Raw genomic sequence first — 19486 nt, 5'->3', positions numbered from 1 at the left:
ACAGGACACAAGAAGATTCCAAACCACAGCAAGATGCAGCCTGGCTGCAGCATGAGCGGGGGAGGGGGAGGCTGGGCGTCCATGCATCAGGGGAAGGGCTGTGGGGCTACCTGCTCCTCCACTCAGCCTTCGGTCCTTCAAGTACGCAACTAAGAGAGAAGACAGAGCCAGAGAGGGGGCGGGGTGGGGGAGACACAACACAGTGAAGAGCGTGGTCCACTGAGGCCAGGGCATTGAGATGAGCCGGAGAGATGGGACAAAGGACAGGCACAGAGAGGCTGGGGGCAGGGTCAGAGGCTCCGGAAGCCCACTTCTGCCTGCCCGCCCACCCAGCAGTGGTCCCCAGAAGGATGTCTGGCCCAAGGAAGCCTTGACAGCCGGTGGGGTGCTTATCCCCTCACCATTCTGCTGGGCCTCAGTCTCCTGCGTACAGAAGTGGGGAGGCCTGCCCGCTCTGTGCCTCTCCCAGCTCGGCTGCCTGGTGGAGTTTCTCCCCAGGACCCTGAGAACGCATCTCAGCGCCTGACAAGCTTCCTCCATTCACCTCACAAATGCTTGCTGTGCCCTGATCCCAGCCTCTGCGCTCCTGCGGAGCCCCTCTGTGGGCCCCAGGGCTCTGCCTTGCTCCAGAGAGCACTCTATTCCTGGGTGTCCTCCCCAGCCTTCCCACAGGCCGCCCCCTGTTTGCCCTGGAGGTACCAGCTCCAGAGGCTGAAGTCTGGAGTGCAATAAAAAACAAACAGAAGAGGAAGTTTGCCTCCTAGCATTGGGGAGCTGGAAACAGGTATGTCTTAGAGGGAAGGGGAAGTCGAGGAGACACACAAAGGGGGGGTGTGTGTCTGTACCTGGTTCTACCTCAGACCCAGATTTTCAGATCTGTCAACTCAGGTTCAGCTGCTTTCAGCTCTCTGAATGCCCAGGCGGCCCCAATTGCCTTCCCTGGTCCCAGGCTCCAAGCCCACTCCTATGACGCCCTGGGTGCAGCCACCAGTTGTTTCAAAAGGCCTTCTCAGGTGCCGTAGGCCCAGCTCTGACCCCAAGCCCTGGGGCACATGAGGGGAGTGTGCCTCACCCCCAGACAGGCTTCCCTGGCTGGACCCCCAGCACAGAGAGAAGAGTCCCTTCCCCCAGTATGCCCAGCACTGCCATCAGAACAGTGCGCCAAGTCCTCCCTAAGGGCAAAGGGGAGCTGGGCACAGCCTGGGATGCCCAACTTGCAACTCAGGTGGCATCTGTGGGGCCCAGCATCCGGGGCCCAGGTCACACAAGACTATGCCTGTGGGCTCCCCAGTACCACCTGACACCACGTGCCAGCCCTGCAAACAGGACCCCCCCACCCCACCCCAGCACTGCCTGCCCACTGGTCTCTAGGTGTGGCGGGGTGGAAATGTACTCACTGTAGCCCATGCCTTGCAGGAAGTATTTGAAGGCTTCAGTCAGCTTCCCTGGCTGCGGAGGGCAGGACAAGCACATGGTTTCACTGGCTGCCTAGGATTAGCGGGGAGGGCAGGGGCTTCCCCCACCCCATAGAGGTAAGGGCAGGAGGGCCAAAAGTCTCACCTGTGTGACCTGGGGCAGCCCTCCGGAGTCTGCCATCTGCAAGGGAGAGAGTGGGGTGACTTGAGCAGGGCCCTCACTCCAGGACAAGCTCCCACCTGACTGGGACCCCAGGCAAGCCCCTCCCTGAGGTTGGGCCCATGCTAGGGAAGCTGGCCTAGGGCTGGGGAAGAAAGCCTCACCTTCAGGAAGGTTGTGGTGGTCGGGTCCAGTTTGGAGTTGCACTCCACCTGGGGACAAGGAGCCAGCTTCAGCAACAGCCCCTGCTCCTCCCCACCCCTGTTGCTAAGGCAGGTTTGATGCCCCAAGCTGGGGAGGAGAGGGGGTGCAGGGAGGCAAAGGGAGACCCAGCACCTGTGACAGGCTGCTTCTCCCAGGCTTTCTTCTCCCAGGGCTCCCCACGTTCTTGGAGACCAGTTTAGCGGCCCCCCTGAAGGTCCTGGGACTCTTGGAGCCCACTCACAACTGCTAGGAGTGGGAGTCAGGCAAAGGCTGGGCTGCCGTGGTGGGACTGGCCTGGGAAAAAGTCCTGGGGCCCTCAGCAGTGAGGTGAGGGGTGCCGAGGGTCTGAGAGAGACTGGGTAGAGGGGGCTGGCACAGCCCACCACCGCACTCTTCCAGGACCTCCCAGTGGGCACGGGAAAGCCTGGTATTTCCAGGGCGCACGGGGCTGCTTGGGCACTTCCGGACCCTGCAGCTTCCCAGCAGCTCTGTGCTAATGGGGCCTCACAGCCCCAGGCCACCTGCTCCCAGACTTCCAGCACGAGGGGTGACACATGGCCCCCAAACGTAACAGGTGCAGGTGATGGGGAAAGGGAGACTGTGCCACTGTATGCATTTATGATTTATAATGACTTAATCACATTTCAGAAAAAAGAGAGATCGTAGGCCCTGGGCCTGAGGTAGGTAGGGACCAAGTTGGGGCTGGGCTGCTGGGGAGGGAAGAGGGGACCTTCTGATGGCCCAGCCCTGGCCCCAGCCCTCCCCATTTCCAGGCCTCCCCCGCCAGAAGGATGGGGGCTATGGCAGATGTGAGGCTTGGCAAGACTGTGGGAAAGTGGACGAGAAGCCCACCATCCACTGCCGGCCCTGGAGGCTCCCCTGGGCTGGGTCAAGAATTGCCCCTGTTGGACAGGGGCCATGAGCCCCGCACCCCTACCTCACACCCCCAGTGAGCCCACAGCCCCTCACTCACCACCCCGTCCTCAGCAGGTGCATTATCCCCGACCACCAGCATCACGGGGCAGCTGCAGATACAGAGAAAAAGGGCTGTCTGGCTGGGCCACGGGGGCAAAGGCCGGGGCAGGCCAGAGGGCCAGGAGGCACTCACCGGAGCGTCTTGGCATTGAGCACTGTTCCAGGCCGGTTAATGTCCAGGTCTCTGCGGCTGTGGGGGAGGGGGAGGGGAGGGGTAGAGGTGGGCACCCCAGGATAGGATGAGGGGCATCCCAAGCCCAACACTGCCAACTGGTAAAGCAGGGAGGCATGGACCTGCTCTGCATAAATGAACTGGAGGCCCCCTATGCATGGCTTTTTGGACTCCCCAGCACATACCAGGTGGGCTCTCAAATTTTGCTCTCTATCCCCCTCAGAGCCATGGGTACCGCCACCTGTGCTGTGCGAGTTTCTGCTACTGGTCTGTCTATTGGACCATATGGGATGGCAGGCCCTGGGTCTCTTTATTCTCTCTTGTTTTCCTAGCACCATGCACACAGCAGGTGCTTAGTATTTATGGAAGAATGAGAAGGAGGGCAGGTGAGTGAGGGGGCCTGGCCACCCCTGCAGCCCCTAAAGGGGGCTCCAAGGAGCAAAGCTTGCAAACCACAGGCTCATCCAACCTCTTCCCCATTTTGCAGACGTCAATATCAAGGCTGGGTCACTGCAGTCAGGGATGTCACCAACACCCCCAACACTCCCATGCAGGGAGCCCCCAGGGGAGGAGGAAAAGTGGAAGAACCCAAAGCCCGGAGTCTGAAGACCTGTTCCCCTCTGCCCCTCACAGGGTGTGACCTTGTGCAGGAAATGACCTCCTTTGAAGCCCAATGTCGTGCCCATCTACAAACCAGGGCAAGGGTGTTGCCTGCCTGTCTCCCTCATGGGGCAGTGTGCAAGGGCCCCCCCTGGGGTGTGCTGGGTCCCAGGGCTGCTGACCCCACCCGCACCTGTTGTACATGTTCCAGAAGAGCTGCAGGTTGGCCTGGTTCACCACGTTCCCAATCTGCTGCCGGTAGCTCTGCACCAACTCTGTGTTGTTCACTAGCTCCTCCTAGGCCCAGGGGGATGGATGGGGGCGTGCAGAGGAGCAGACAGACAGAGCGACGCAGGCTCAGAGGGGGCCGGCAGATGTCACTGCCAGAGTGGCCCTTGCCCCATTCAGCAGGCAGGGGAGAGGGAGTGTGGGCAAGTAGGAGGTGGGGCCTTGGGAGGGGATGACTGTCTTTCAGCTGCCTCAGCATCATGGAGATGCGATCAGGAGTGAGCCAGGTCAGATGCCAAATACACCCGCCTGCCTCCTGCCAAGCCAGGAGGGGCAAATCCCAGAGTGCCCAGATCTGCAGAAGCCCCCGCCCCCTTACCTGGCTGAAGAGGTGGGAGAGCACCGTGTCGGGCAAAGTGCTAGTTAGGCCGGAGAGCTGCAGGGAGCAGGGCGCCAGCGTGAGTGCCACCCCTCGCCCCACCCTAAGTACACCCACCCCATCCCTGGTCACCACACACACCTTGGTGGCAGCCCAGTCTATCCAGCCTTTGCCGTTGGGGTCGATGTTCACCAGCACCAGCCCCTCCACGAGGTCGGGAAAGATGAGCTGCAGTAAGAGGGGAAACAGGGCTGGGCGAGGCCAGGATGGGTGCAGACGGCAGAAATGCTCTGTAAAGTCTTCAGGGTGCCGCTGGTCAGCTGCCCGGCTGCAGCTGGGTCCGTGCATGCACACCCGTGTCCAGATGCCCCTGCCTGTCCTCCTCTCACCCAACCGTTCACAGTTCTTGGATTTATTTAGAATCTCTATCATTGTTTCCACCCCTACACACACACACACACATGCTCTTTCAACAGAATCAGCTCTTAATATATTTTTGAAGATGGTGCTATTGCAAAATTGAGTATTAAGCATCTTAAAATCTTAAGCATGTTGTTTTTTTGCTTTTATAGAAAATGAAGCCCTGGCCAGGCGCCATGGCTCATGCCTGTAATCCCAGCACTTTGGGAGGCGAAGGTGGGCCGATCACCTGAGGTCAGGCATTCGAGACCAACCTGGCCAATATGGTGAAACCCTGTCTCCACTAAAATACAAAAATTAGCCAGGTGCGGTGGCATGCACCTGTAGTCCCAGCTACTCAGGAGGCTGAGGCAGAATTACTTGAACCAGGGAGGTGGAGGTTGCAGTGAGCCGAGATCGTGCCACTGCACTCCAGCCTGGGCAACAGAGCGAGACTCCATCTCAAAAAAAAAAAAAAAAAAGAAAGAAAATGAAGCCCTCATGATATAATTATGAAAAAAAATCAATCTTTTCAAAGCCTATTTTGCCTTAGGCATTGCAAAATAGGTATTTTCTCTTCAACTGTTAGACCATGTTTAAAGAAAAACAGCATAGCCACATCAAGCTTGTCTAGGGTGGCAGGGAATGGCCTCCAGTTAACAAAATGATTAAGTGCTGACGTTGCAACTGGAGTTGAAAATTCTTGGTCATTTCTTTTGAAGTAGGAAATGTCTTGGATCCTGAAAAATTAGTTTTTTTTTTTTGCTTGTTTTTAGAGATGAAAAGCTTGTGAATTCCTGTCCAACAATGATGTTTTTGAAATGTGCCTTCTTTAAACCTCCCAACCACAATAAAATTTTTTGCTAAAAAAAATTATTCATGTTGAAATACCATGGCAAGTAGTGAAGGACGATCCTTATTTAGTGGCTAGAGCAGCAGTTAGTTGTATAGTTTGTTGCTACTAGAAATTCTGGCTTTGGATAATAGTTTAAGCAAGTTATAGTTTGTAGTCTCTTGAGAAAACCATATGGAGAAAGGAACCTCTTTTTAAAAAAAGTTAATTTCCCTGGAGGAAAAAAGAAAAAAAGAGGTTTTCTACATAAAGAAGAGGTGGGAGGAGGAGAAGCAAGAGCAGAGACAGTTCCTCAAGGCTGAAGGGTTCCCCCGGTCCCCACGACAGGGAGATGCCTGGCTTGCCCGGGTGTTTGGGGTAATGGGGGCATGGGGAGACTCACTGCAAACTTGGCCAGCACATAGGCTCCAGCACCTACTCCGATGCCAATCACGTACTTGAACCTGGTGCAGAACAGGCTGGTCACTCTAGGGCTAGTGGTGCCATTTCCCATACATGTCACCCAGAGCAGGCCCTGCCCACAGCCTGAAGCCCTCAGCTGAAGCCAGGTGGCTCTGCAGTCGGGGTAGGCACCCCTGGGCCCTAGCACTCACCCGAAATGCTGCACCACGCTAGGGAGCATGGCAGCCAGCTGCTCCATGGAGGGGAACTGGTACCTGCAGGCAGAGCAGGAGGTCAGGGCCCAGGTGTGGCCTGGGGTGCAGAGCTGGAAACAGGCGGAGGGAGCTCCGGGTACCTACCCCTGTGGAAACTGCGACGCCCCCACCTGTTGTCCAGGGGCATCCACGTGACACACCACAAAGTGCTTGGTGATCTCCTGCATGTCCTCGAAGTTGAAGAAGGTGTTGAAGCATAGTTTGTCTGCAAAGACACACCTCCACTATGGCTGAGCAGAGGGGCCGGGGGAGTGGAAGGGAGGCCAGGCCCCCAGAGGGCTCACAAGGCAGAAGTGTCAGCCTCAGGTCCATCGGGGAAATGGAGGCCCGGAGGGCGAAGGCAACAGAGCTAAGCGCGAGTGGGATTGCCAGGGCCCTGTGGGGAGGGCCGGGGCCTCACTGCTGACTGGAGGCAGAGGAGGGCTGACTGAGGCTGGGCTGCACTTACGGTTGAGGCCCACATCGTGGTAGGTGAGGATGGCTGGGCGGTTCCCCTTGGGGGAGCCCCGGATCACCACGTGCAGAAGGCCATAGGGCGTCTCGATGTCGTGCTCCTGGAGGGGAGAGACCGTGCTGGACACTGTGGGCAGCCCCGCTCCTGGCTCCTCTGGGGAATGAGGTGGTGCAGCCTGGTGCCTGTCAGGCATGTGGTAGAACCCCTGCTTGGGGCATCCTGTTCTCATCACCCCAAGAAGCCCCCAGAGAGGACCGAATGGATGGAACACCCCTTCTTACGACTGTTCAGCACAGAGACAACATGAACTGGTCTGCGTGGGGAAGTTCTGGTCCTCTCTGCAAACCAACCAGCAGTTTGTGCCGTCACTGTCCTCGGCCCTTGAGGGGCCAAGCAGGCCTTTTTTCTCCATCTTGCAGCAGCCCCTCCTGGGCAGCTCTGCCTCCCCAGCCCAAGTCCCTCTCACACTCAGAAATCTCAGGCACTTCCTGCTGCTGCAGGGGAACAGCCTCAGTGGTCCTACCTGGACTCCTCAGTAAACACCCCATGTCAGCCAAGCCTAGCCCCGACCCGTACACTGCCCCTGGCTCCCACTCTAAGGCTCTTGCACAGGCGGTTGCTTCCACCTTGAACGCCCTTCTCTGTGAGCCCAGCATCCCCAAGGGCTCCCTTCAGGCAGGCCCGGGTCACACCCCCGTCCCCATCTCCTCTAGAGGCCTTCTGCAGAGCCTGCTCTGGGATCCTCTTGAGTTCACACCTTTGGTTTTGCTGCTCAAGGTCATTACTTCCTCAGGAAGACCTGGCTCTACCCCTTACTTGTGAATCTGAGCATGTCACGTTACTTCTCTGCTGTGCCTCAGCCTCTCCATCCAGAACCACCTCACAGGGACATTGCGAGAACCAGACAAGCCAACGTCTGTGGAGCATTTAGCACTTGGAGAAAGCCCCGGAAAGGGGGCTATTATGCTAGGGCATCCCTAGGCCTTGGGGGGATGCCCTCCTCATTGGTCCCTTTGCAAACTGATCATTCTTAGACACTTGGATGGGCAAACTTCAAGAGGGGCCGTCTGAGCTGAATAAACAGATCCTCTCTGCATCATCGTGAGCCCTGGGAACCATGTGAGTGGCCCAGTGAGTTGGAGGTAGGGCTGCAGTCAAGGACATGAAAGAAACATCAAGTGACTGAGCACCTACTGTGTGCCAGGCTTCCTGCACGTTACCTAAGAGACAGGAACCCTTGTCCCTGTTTTGCATATGAGGATACTTTGGTTTAGAAAGAACCTGAGTTCCTGCCTCCAAATGGGAAAGGAGATTTAGACAGCAGGAGACAGCTGCTCAGGGGCCGGCATTAGTGGATCTGGTCTCAGAGGACAACTGTCCAGGCCTATGTCTCCAGTATGGAGTGACAAGCTGGCACCAACCTGGTGGCCAAAGGCTCTACCCTGGGGGCCACGTTTTGGCTTGCAGGCCCTGTTTATTTCCCTGTTGTCCTCCAGGAGGGCCCTGGTAATAAGCCTTAGGGTGAGCCATGCAGCTCAGGGGATGAGGAGGCCACACCAGGGCTGAGAGGGGACAGACCACAGAGTCCCTCCCATCCCAGGCCTGTCCTTTCTCGGGGCCCATCAAATCCAGGAACACTTCCCAGTCACTGACCACTGACCCACACTTTTCTCATTTACTTGCCACATAGACCCAAGCCATAGAGGAGGAAATTGAGGCTGGGAAAGAGGAATGACTTGCCCAAGGTCAATCCCAGAGTAGGGAGGGTGGGCCCTGCCAGGTGCCAGTCTCAGGGGCCAGGGCGGTGTACTGAAGGCTGCATGTTCACAGGAGATCAGGTTCCACCCGAGGGAGCTCCTGACCAGGCAGCCCCTTCACAGCAACCTGTGAGTTCTCTCAGCTCTGGAGGGTGGGACTGCAGAACAGCTGCAATGTGCCTCCTGCTGCATAAAGGACAGTTATCCTCCCGGGTTCAGACGTCAAGAGCCCAGGGCGGTGTCTTCTAAACCCAGATCCGCAGCCTGCGAGTCAACGTGAGGGGTGCGAGGGGTGTCTGCCCTCCGCTGCTGAGCAGGTCCCGACTGTCTCCTCCCACCCCTGGTGTGGCCGCCCCTGTCCCCATCCCTCTGAGGTGACGTGATCAGACCCTACTAGGGCTCATCTCCCAGGATGGGAAGGGCTGGGGCTGGGCCTGGGCGTCGCCGGCTGCCTGTCCTACAAAGCCCAGTGACCTTCGCTGAACCCTGCTGCCCACCTCCCTAACGCCTTCTCTGACCCTCTGCGGGGAGCTCAGGACTCAGTTCAGCCCGATCGAAGCCAAGCATCCCCGTCCCTTGGAGCACTGCGCAAGGGCAGCGCCCCAAGGGCCACAGTGTGGTGCACTCTGAGGCCCCCAACCCTCAGGGCCGAGCACTCCCATTGGCTCTGGGTGACGTCAGAGCCGGCCCCGCCTCCAGGTGGGCGCAGGCGGGAAGCACTGCGGCAGCAGGGAAGGGGGCTGTGGCGGCTCCTCTCGGCCTGTTCGTCTCCCCTCGCCTGTGACCTTGAGCACTGCAGGGGAGGGGGGTGCTTTTGAGCCGGGCTTTGCGCCGGTGTGGGAGTTGGTGGTGGTGATGCTGTGGTTCGGCCTGTCAGCCTGTCAGCCGCATCAATAATTCAGGGGACAGGGTCCGCATGGGCGGGCAGGTGCTGACGTCGTCGCCTCGGGGCGTGCGGGGTGACCTATGGTCTGCGGAACCGGCAGGGCAGGCGTGTGGGGCCCGGGGGTGGGGGTGAGTCTGCCCCTGCCTCTCCCTCCTGAGGAAGAAAGGAGCCGGGGTACCTGATGCCCCGGCGAGAGGAGGTGCCCTGGGTTCCACCTGGGGTCCCCTAGCCCTGCCAGCTTCACGGCTCCAGCGTTGCCTTCCCCCACCTACAAAATAAGGCACGCAGGCAACCCCTCCTCGTTCCTCCCCAGCAGGGACCCCTGCCTGAGGCTATCATTCCTGTGTGGCCCAGACCTCCTTGCCTCTGCCCGGCTGGCGCAGCAGAGCCCTGGGAACTGTGAGGCAACTCCTAAGGAAAAGGCTGCCTGTCCTTCCCATCACACCGGCACAGCCGTCCAAACAAGCTAGACGGCCGCCCACTCGGACGGCAGCCCCTGCACGCACAGACCCCGCACGCACGCACACTGGGTACACAGCCTCCGGGGCTGACCAAGGACCCCCCGCCCCCTGGCCTGATGGCCCCAGGCACCACCAAGGCAGACATCATCCAAGCGCACACCAGAGGGCACACGGTCAGTGGGACGTGCAGGCACTGGTGCCCGGGTCCACACGGCAATGCAGCCAAGTCAGACTGTGGCTTCCACGTTCCATTTCCTGCAGATACGTCACCCACCCCCCACCCACACGCGCCCCCTAGCCCCTGCTATGGGCTCTGACTAGCAGCTGCCCCCAGCCACTCCTGCAAACAGGATCACCAGGGAGCCTGGAGCCCTCTGGCCGTGTCTCAGTGACCCCAGGGTGAGGCTACTGAAGGCAGGGCTGCCACCAGATGTGGGCTGAGGGGGCACTTCCTCCCTGCAGTGGGTCATAAGGATGCACCATCCTCCCGGCCCACCTCGCTGCCCGTCGCGCTCTCACTCACCCCATCCCAGCACTCCGGCATCTTGCCGAGGGAGGGAACCCGCCTCTACCAGGAAGGACAAACAAAGGCCTGAGTCACTCGGGTCCAGAGGGCGGGGACAGCTTGAGTGGGAGATGGTCGGCTCTGTGATGGGGCACAGCTCCTGGGCCATTTATACAGAGATCCTGGCCCAGCCTAGCTGGCCCCTCCTCCCTGCAGGGTTTCTGAGCAGCGACTCGCTTGCCCGGAGCCCCGGCTCCCAGATTGGCTGCTGGGAGACAAGCCTGGCTCCAATTGGCTTCTGAAGTCCTCCTTGCCCCAGCCCTGTCACTGCTCCTCCCACCCCAGCCACATATCATCCTTGATGGTCCCCAGCCCCTGCATCCGCCCCCAGCACACAGGCACATGCCAACAGCTGTAGCTCATATAGGATCCTCCAAATACAGGAGCCGAGGTCACACGTACAAACTCACCCATGTCAGGTGCACACAAGGTCCTCACGGACATGCACAGCTCACCAATGCCGGGCAAGGCAGCATGCATGGGCACTGCCCAGACAGCTACAGCCCTTGACCCACACCTTGGGGAGTGTGGAGGGCCCGAGAGGGCCCCAAGCCCAGGATCTTGGGGACCAGACCCCCAGGCCCAGCCTCCCCATCAGGAAGGTTCCATCGCTTAACCTTGAGGAGGCCTGGGAAGCTGCTGCTTTCTGGGGCAACTTGGGCTATCACCCCGCTTCAAAGAGCTGCTCCTCCACCCACCAGGGATTTCCTCCCACCTTGCCCATGCACATGCAGGGGGCTTCCCCACACACTGAAAGTGGAGTTTAGGGGCCAGGGGCCCTGGGCAGATAGCAGGGCCAAGGGTATGGTCAGGCACACACCAGCTCTGTCCTCCCCACCCTCACCCTGCTGACAGGGGCTCCAGGCCACCAGGGAGACGAAGCGGGGCTAGGAGGCAGCTTCTTGACATTGACATGCCCACCTCTTGTAGACCCACTAGGCCCTCGTTCCCAGAAGCAACCAGTTTGGGGCTTGGCTCTCGGGTCTCTGGGGAGCACAACACTAGGGCTATCTCAGGCTCCGTGCCCTATCCTCCTGGGAAGCAAGGATCTGGGTGGGGAGCTCAACCGAGGTCTGCAGGTGGAGTGAGCAGAGGAGAATAAAGGCCAAGAAGTGCACGGGAGGAGAGGAAATAGGCCAGGGAGAGGAGCAGAGGAGGGGGCCCAAGGCTGGGAGAGCAGGAGCCACAGAGAGAAGGGGGATGCTGCGTGCCTGTGCTCCCAAATATAATCCATGAGGATTATATGTATTATCCTTGCAACTGCCTGTGCAGTAGGCACCGCTGTTTCTTCCATTTACATATGGAGGTTCAGAGAGGTTGACTGACTTGCCCAAGGTCACACAGCAAAGAAGCGGCAGACCTATGAGTGGCACCAGGGTTTGGCTGGCAAGACCTGAGCCTACCTTGTCTGGCCACTATAACTGCACAACCGCCAGAAAAGAGGCCAACAGTTTGGAGAGGCACACAGACTGCCCCATTTCTCTCCTGCCAGGGCCTGGGCAGGGGTGGGATCAGGGCACAGAGCCTAAGATAGCCCTAGTGTCCTACTCCCCAGAGACCCGAGAGTCAAGCCCCAAACTGGTTGCCTCCAGGAACGAGGGCCAGGTGGGTCTACAGGAGGTGGGCATATCAACGTCAGTAGCTGCCTCCTATCCGGCTTCCTCTCCCTGTCTTGCTGAAGAAGGAACACACCACTGACCCCAGCCCATGCTGACAGCCCTGCATGCTGGCCGACTGCCCTTAGAGAAAGTGGTCATCTCCTCATCTCTGGGTACCTGGTGACCTGGTCGACACCTGTTATGTACACTATTGCTGGCCATGTCCTCTGCCTGGGGGCACCTACTCCATCTCTCACCTCTCACTCTGGAGACCCAGGGCAGACTGATAGGCCCTGTGCTCCCCGGGGCAGCAGGGAAGTACAATGGGGAGTCCCCCTGGCCCATCACCTCCTGGCTATGCTCCCCGTTTCTGCAGCCACTGTGGCACAGGAAGAGGCTTGGAAAACAGGCACAGCCCTGCCCTCTGTTCTGCCCACAAAGCCCTCCCATGTCCCCCAAAGCCCCACCCAATCCTATGCCCACTCCAACCTCTGACCCCTGAGTGGCCTCTCCCCACCTTTGGACCCAGATGACAAGCTGAACTGCGACACTGCCCACTCCAAGCCACAGCCTCCATGACTGCTCAGCTCACTGCCTGCAAACCCACTGACCTGAGTTTAAGTCCCTCCTGGCCCCCTATTAGCTGGGTGACCTTGGGCAAGACTTTTTTTTTAACCTCTCTGTGCCTCAGGCTTCTAACTGTAAAGCAGGGACTGTGTGCCTTTCTCACCAGCCTGCTGTGAGAATCAGAAAAAACTGCACAAATCACTCCAGATCTGACCCCACCCCTGCCCAGACCCTGGTAAGGGAGAAATGGGGCAGTCTGTGTGCCTCATGGACCATAATCCTCATGGACCTAGAGAAGGGATGAGGAAACTGAGAGATGGAGACGTTAGGTAATTTTGTCACTTGGCTAGTAAGCAGCGGCAGCTACTAGTACCTCAGCACTCTGGGTGGGCCTGAGGTCTCAGAATCAAGAGTGGTAAACACTATGTTCAAATGTCCTGTAGGTGACAGGCTTTCTTTGAGCACTTTACCCATTATCTCTCTTTATCCCTCTTTTTTCTTTTCTTTTTTTTTTGAGACATGGTCTTGCTCTGTTGCCCAGGCTGGAGTGCAATGGTGCAATCTCTGCTCACTGCAACCTCCGCCTCCCGGGTTCAAACCATTCTCCTGCTTCAGCCTCCCAAGTAGCTGGGACTACCAGCACCTGCCACCACACCTGGCTAATTATTGTATTTTTAGTAGAGACGGGGTTTTATCATATTGGCCAGGCTGGCCTCAAACTCCTGACCTCAAGTGATCCACCTGCCTCAGCTCCCAAAGTGCTGAGATTACAGGTATGAGTCACCGCGCCCAGCCTTTATCCTCTTTTTGGAAAATATTTTTTATTTTAAGTATGGAAGGCTTCATGAATATGTGGGTCATTCTTGTACAGGGGTCACGCCCGTCTTCTCTGTATCACTCCAATTTTGGTATATGTGCTGCTGGGGCAAGCACTCATTTTGTCTCTTAATACCCTCTTTACAAATGAGGCAAATAAGGACAAAGAGGTTTGGTAATCTGCCTAACGTCACACAGCTAGTGGGCACAGAGCTAGGAACCACACCCAGGCAGTTTGGTGCTAACTCCACACTCTAGTGGTCATTCGTCATGGTCAGCTGAGTGTCCATATGAGGGGCCCGTGGACACCATCGCCTTAGAAATACTCGGGAGGTCCGTGCTGCCTGTCTCCGTGAAAATGCGGTAGATGAGTGGAGTGACTTGGGCTGGAGGTCACATCCTTGGAAGTGGCGGGGCCAGAACCTAGGTCTGTCTGGCTCATGTTAGTCCCTCTGCTACACTACCTCCCCCACTGGCTGCCCCCACAGAGGCAGGGGACAGTGACAACGCCTGCCATGGTGAGCAGGAGATAAAATCCCTGCCAGGCCTTGGCCCAGATAACAACCATCCATTCCTGTGGCTGCTTTTCTAAAACAAAAAACGAAAAAAATGCTGCCTCCATGTGGTGCGATAGGAGTGGACAGGAAGGTGCCTTTTAACACAACCTGCCTTTTACCGAGCAAAGATCCTGAGAACCGGGGTCCCACATACCCCGGGCCCCGCAACTCCAGGGCTGCAGCTCAGAGGGCTCGGTGGGCAGAGTGAGCTTCACAGCAACAGTTGGGCACCCAGAGGTGTGGCAGGGTCTCCTCCACAACTCCAGGAATGCCCTCTGCCTGTCCCCCACACCGTAGGCCTGTGTGCTGGGGCTGGCATCAGCACTGTTGGTGTCAGCCTCCCACGCTGTGGGATCAGTGTGTTGAGGCACTGGCTGGGTGCTCTAGGATTTTACTTGGCCAACCGCTTCCTCCAGGGCCCATTTGCCTGCATGGCCCATCCTCATTTGCAGCATGGAGGACAAAGAAAATCCCCTGGTGAGCCTGCCCTGATCTCCAGTTGTCCCTTTCCACCAGCCTGGGCCGGCTCCCGACCACTTCCCTCCCACCCCTCCTCCTGGGCTCCCGTTCACTCCCCACTGCCGGAACCCCAGCCTCTCCTTCCAGCTCCAGAGCCCTTTGTGCTTGGAGATGGCATTCCCAGGGGATCTGAGCACATGTACACTGGCTGCCCTAAAGTCTCCCCTCTCGTCCTTGAAGCAGCACGTGACCGAGGGACCAGCACACAGGCCCAGATTCTCACACTGATCCTCACGTTGCCCCCAGTGGGGGAGGAGCCAACAGGCAGCCCCGCCTCCGTGTCACCCCTGCGTCCAGACCATGTGGCTGGTGCTGTCACGGGGCTTGCAGGCTGACCCAAACCAGGTCAGGCCCAGGCAAGGACAGTGACCAGGGAGCTGGTTCCACCTTACAGGAGGAAGGGTCTGAATGGGTTTGGCATGTTGGGATTGCCAGTGGGGTCCCAGAACCCAACAGGACTCCCTTGTGTAATTGGTTCAGCACGTTGGGGTGGCCAGCGGGGCCCCGGAACCCAGCAGGGTTCCCTTGTGTCTGCTGTCAGGCATTTTCCCAAACTCAGAAATCAATGGTCACTGTGGGACTCAGAGGAGAGAAATAACTGGCCGAGTGAGCGACATCATCACCCGGAGGAATAAAAACAAAGGGCGTTTTCAGCTTTCACAGAGAACCTGGCATCAACTAAAGAGGACAGGGTTGTCCTGGCAACGGGTGTCATGGCAACAGGAGCTATTTTAGAGTCAACCTGCCTTTCACTGGAAGAAAACGCTGATTCAGATGACAACATCCCTCACTCTCTTTTCCATCCTCACTCCCCCTAGAGACCCCGTCTCTTCCCTGTTATTCACAGAAGCAGGGCCAGTTCATCTCCCACCCCAGCATCTCTCTGATAGACAGGGGGCAGGCAGGGCCGCTATGAGCTCTGGGGGTGGTCCTGGCAACTGCTACAGGCTGGGGGCACACAGAAGGGCTATGACTTTCCTCTGGGACCTGGCCAGGTGGGGCGAGGGGCTGGCTAGCTGTCAGTCCCACATCTCGGGGGTCTGAGCCTTGACCTACCTTCCAGTCTGTGTCTGCAGCCAAGAGGAAGGCATCAGAGGTCTCCTAGGGGAAGCCAAACAGAGGGGGTGGCAAGTTAGGCCCTAGCTGGTCTGGGGAGCCCATGGGGCCTTAGCAGACTCAATTTCTGTCCCAGTCTGTATTTTCTTTTCTTTCTTCCCTTTTTTTCTTTTTTTTTTTAGAGACAGGGTCTCACTCTATCACCCAGGCTGGAGTGCAGTGGCACGATCACAGCTCACTGCATTCTCAAACTCCTAGGTTCAAATGATCCTCCTGCCTTGACCTCCTCAAGCGCTGGGATTACAGACATGAAACATCGTGCCCAGCCCACCAGTCTGTCTCAATGTTAACAAAACTGACCAAGGGCTCACCAAGGTGCCAGGTATTGGCCACCAAGTACTTGGTGGAGGAGCCTGTGAGCATCCTCATTAAGGATGTGAGGATTCCATCTTACAGGCCACAAGGGTGAGGCTCAGAGAGGCTGAGTCACAGGCTAGAAAGTGCTGGAATCTCCCACTGCAAATCCTTGCTGTTGGTCACTCTGCCCTCCCGCTACCGTAGATGTTTTTCTGACCATCAGGGCACAAGGGTGGAAGAAAGGGAGGGGAGGGGAGAGGTGGGCGTGACTAACATGCCCACGTGTAGGGATGGGGAAGCTGAGGCCCACACAGCGAGAGGACTTTTCCATCCACACAAAGGTACAGTGGCAACTGCTCCCACCTCTCCAGACCTGGTCACTTTGCGCCTCAGATCACTGGAGCTTACTTCACAGTGAACCGTTTGAGTCTGGCTAGTGCCTGCTCTGCCCACTGGACTGTGGGCATCACGAGGGCGGGACCACGTCTGGCTGTGCTCTCAGTATGAAGCTGGCATGGAAGGGGCTCGCCAGACACAAACAGATCTGGATGAACAATCAGGCTTCACCAATGAGGGGAGAGAGGCTCAAAATGCGCCCACAGGTTACGAGGCTGCACAGATGGCCAGGGGAGGAGCCGGGGCTGGAACCCCACGTCTGAGTTGCCAGGCTCTCCCTGAAGCCAAGGGGAGGGTGGCTGTGCGACTCACCTGCTCTGGGTCCCTGTCTCCCCATCTGTATGACAAGGCAGCTGGCCAGCTCAAACTTGGGCCATTTTCGGGCCTGGGGAGGGAAACTAATCAGGGACCGGCACACGTCCGGGTAAAGAAAAACTCACAGATCCTGCCTTGCCTTCCCCTGCGTCTGCCTAGAAATCTCTGTGCCCTGCTCTGCGAGGCTGTGAACTCATGGGCAGGTCACTCAGCCTCCAAGCCTCAGTGCTGTGAGGATGACAGGAGAAGCTTGGTATTGCCCATCATTCTGCCCTTTGTATCCCAGCGCTGGACTGTGCCTGCTACAGATTCTTTTAAGGAATAAATACGTGGATTGGCCAGGCATGGTGGCTCATGCCTATAATGCCAGCACTGTAGGAAGCTGAGGCAGGCAGATCACCTGAGGTCAGGAGTTCGAGATCAGCCTGGCCAACATGTCAAAACCCTGTCTCTACTAAAAATACAAAAATTAGCCAGGTGTGGTGGTACGTGCCTGTAATCCCAGCTGCTAGGGAGGCTGAGGCAGGAGAATCACTTAAACCTGGGAGGCGGAGGTTGCAGTGAGCCGAGACTGCCACTGCACTCCAGCCTGGGTGATAGAGTGAGACTCTGAATCAAAAACATCCAAACCATGGATGACGGAGACAGTCACATGAGAAATAGGGTGCCACAGGAGGAAGAGGGAAGCAGTCAGCTAGGAAAGTACAAGGAGGAAAATGACCCCAAATCACAGGAGTGGGAGGGAGAAGAATGAAACCAGTATTTCTGCCATTTTTCCCAAAACAAGGAAGAGTTCAGCCACCTGCTTTCCAGCAGGCCAGGTGGTGGAGAAAATCAGAAGGAACTGGGGGTTCCCATGCCCAAAGAGGAAAGCCAGGCTTTGGGCTTCCTGTGACTGTCACATAGAGAATGGCCGCACCCGCTCGGGCTTCTGCAGATTCGTTCCAGGCCTGTGGGGGCTCTGCAGGGAGGAGGGAGGAGAGGAGGGAAGGGATGGGGCTGCAGGGGGAGGACAAGGGCCTGGGGCTGATGATGAATGGATCTTCTCATCTTGCACAAGGGGGCTGAGGAGAAGACAGGGGAGATGTCTATCCTCGGGACCTTAAGAGGGCCATTATCTCAGAGAATGACAGAGGAGGCAGTTTTGTTACAAGCAAAAGCTAATAAAAAAGAAGGCCGGGTGTGGTCACTCACATCTGTAATCCCAGCACTCTGGGAGGCCTAGGCAGGAGGATCACTTGAGCCCAGGAGGTCCAGGCTGCAGTGAGCTAGGATTGTGGCACTACACTACAGACTGGGTGACAGGGTGAGACCCTGACTGTCTGTATCTCTCTCTCTCTCTCATTCTCTCTCTCATTCATACACACACACACACACAGGCACGCGCACACACACACAGTGGAGCAGATAATGGCAGGGTGTGCTGTATGCTCTCTGGGTCTGGGGGGCCCAGGAGATGAAGGGTGTGGGAGGGGAAGGACTCAAAGGCCAAGAAAATGCAGAGTGTTCTGAGGGAGGTGGAGGAGTGGTGTGTGGGAGGCGGGATGGGGACACAGGCGCAGAGGGATCCACAGACAGGCCAGGCACTGGAGTCTCCAAAGGCAAAAGCCAGGCTCCAGTGGCGGGCAGGCAGTCTGTGAGTAAATGCGTGGGAATCCTCACCTCCCACTGGACTGAAAGAATTTGCACCTGGCAAACGGCAGAACATTTAAAAAGTGAACAAGGTGCCAGGTGAAGTGGCTCATGATTGTAATCCCAGCTGCTTGGGAGACTGAGGTGGGCCAGGAGTTCGAGACCAGCCTGGGCAACATAGCAAGATCACTTGTCTCTACAAAATAGAAAAATGAGCCAGGCATGGTGGTGCATGCCTATAGTTCCAGCTACTCAGGAGGCTGAAGTAGGAGGATCGCTTGAGCCCTCTCTAGCCTCCTTGAAGAAGGAGGAGGCTGTTATGGTCACACCATTGCACTCTAGCCTGGGTGCCAGAGCCAGACTTATCTCTAAACAAAAATAAAAAATAAATAGAAAGTGAAAAGGATGGGGCTGGGCACAGTGGATCACGCCTGTAATCCCAGCACTTTGGGAGGCCGAGGTGAGTGAATCACCTGAGGTCGGGAGTTTGAGGCCAGCCTGACCAACATGGAGAAACTCCATCTCTACTAAAACTACAAAATTAGCCGGGTGTGGTGGCACATTCCTGTAATCCCAGCTACTCAGGAGGCTGAGGCAGGAGAATCGCTTGAATCTGGGAGGTGGAGGTTGCAGTGAGCCAAGATTGCGCCATTGCACTCCAGCCTGGGCAACAAAAGCAAAACTCTGTCTCAAAAAAAAAAAAAAAAAAAAAAGCGAAAAGGATGGATGCTTTCAGCACTGCAGCTGAAAAAGGAGAATCTGTCTGTGAGAGCCACAGCCTGAGAGAGCCAGACTAGCTCTTGAAGACAGAGACAGGGGGTAGGACTGCATGGCGTGCCAGGCTGCAGCATCCAGGAAGCTGTGTCGGGTGTGGGGTGGGGCTTTGTTTTAGACAGAGTCTTACTCTGTCACCCAGACTGAAGTGCAGTGGTGATATCTGGGCTCACTGCAACCTCCGCCTCCCGAGTTCAAGTGATTGTCCTGCCTCAGCCTCCTGAGTAGCTGGGATTATAGGAGCTCATCACCACATCTGGCTAATTTTATATTTTTAGTAGAGACAAGGTTTCACCATGTTGGTCAGGCTGGTCTCGAACTCCTGGCCTCAAGTGATCCACCCACCTCAGCCTCCCAAAGTGCTGGGATTATAGGTATGAGCCACCATGCCCGGTCGGCTTTTGTTTTGTTTTGTTTTTGAGACACAGTCTCGCTCTGTCACCCAGGCTAGAGTGTAGTGGTGCAATCTCGGCTCACTGCAACCTCCACCTCCCAGGGTCAAGCGATTCTCCTGCCTCAGCCTCCTGAATAGCAGGGATTACAGCACCATGCCCAGCTGATTTTTGTAATTTTAGTAGAGATGGGGTTTCGCCATGTTGGCCAGGCTGGTCTTGAACTCCAGATCTCAGGTGACCCGCCCACCTTGGGCTCCCAAAGTGCTGGGATTACAGGCGTGAGCCAACATGTCTGGCAGGAATGGGGCTTTTTTTTTTTTTTTTTTTTTTTTTTTTTTTT

At 57.0% G+C, this 19486-nt stretch overlaps 1 protein-coding gene and 1 non-coding gene across 15 annotated transcripts in view; both read right to left on the bottom strand.

Annotated features, from left to right (window-relative positions):
* The window catches only part of NDRG4 (NDRG family member 4), a 52533-nt gene that overhangs the window by 2624 nt on the left and 30423 nt on the right, over positions 1–19486 (bottom strand). For 2 of the 14 annotated variants that reach the window (XM_033218643.1, XM_033218640.1), the window contains exons 3-18: positions 15278–15322; positions 10123–10167; positions 9317–9406; positions 6490–6595; positions 6126–6246; positions 5979–6041; positions 5768–5828; positions 4275–4361; positions 4134–4190; positions 3720–3823; positions 2888–2944; positions 2753–2804; positions 1740–1787; positions 1561–1596; positions 1398–1449; positions 111–149 (exon numbers count right to left, since the gene is read on the bottom strand). In XM_033218643.1, coding sequence (XP_033074534.1) covers positions 111–149; positions 1398–1449; positions 1561–1596; positions 1740–1787; positions 2753–2804; positions 2888–2944; positions 3720–3823; positions 4134–4190; positions 4275–4361; positions 5768–5828; positions 5979–6041; positions 6126–6246; positions 6490–6595; positions 9317–9406; positions 10123–10167; positions 15278–15322 — 1063 coding nt within the window. The remainder of the gene's footprint in view (positions 1–110; positions 150–1397; positions 1450–1560; positions 1597–1739; positions 1788–2752; positions 2805–2887; positions 2945–3719; positions 3824–4133; positions 4191–4274; positions 4362–5767; positions 5829–5978; positions 6042–6125; positions 6247–6489; positions 6596–9316; positions 9407–10122; positions 10168–15277; positions 15323–19486) is intronic. The other 12 variants (XM_033218641.1, XM_033218646.1, XM_033218652.1 and 9 more) reach the window with 8 other exon arrangements.
* On the bottom strand, positions 13156–13262 carry LOC117088837. Its single transcript, XR_004439365.1, has one exon. It is a non-coding gene; the product is annotated as a U6 spliceosomal RNA (small nuclear RNA).

This window comes from Trachypithecus francoisi, unplaced genomic scaffold (genome assembly GCF_009764315.1).
Source record: "Trachypithecus francoisi isolate TF-2019V2 unplaced genomic scaffold, Tfra_2.0 Lachesis_group10, whole genome shotgun sequence".
Taxonomy (NCBI): domain Eukaryota; kingdom Metazoa; phylum Chordata; class Mammalia; order Primates; family Cercopithecidae; genus Trachypithecus; species Trachypithecus francoisi.
This window is presented reverse-complemented; position numbering and strand designations above follow the sequence as displayed.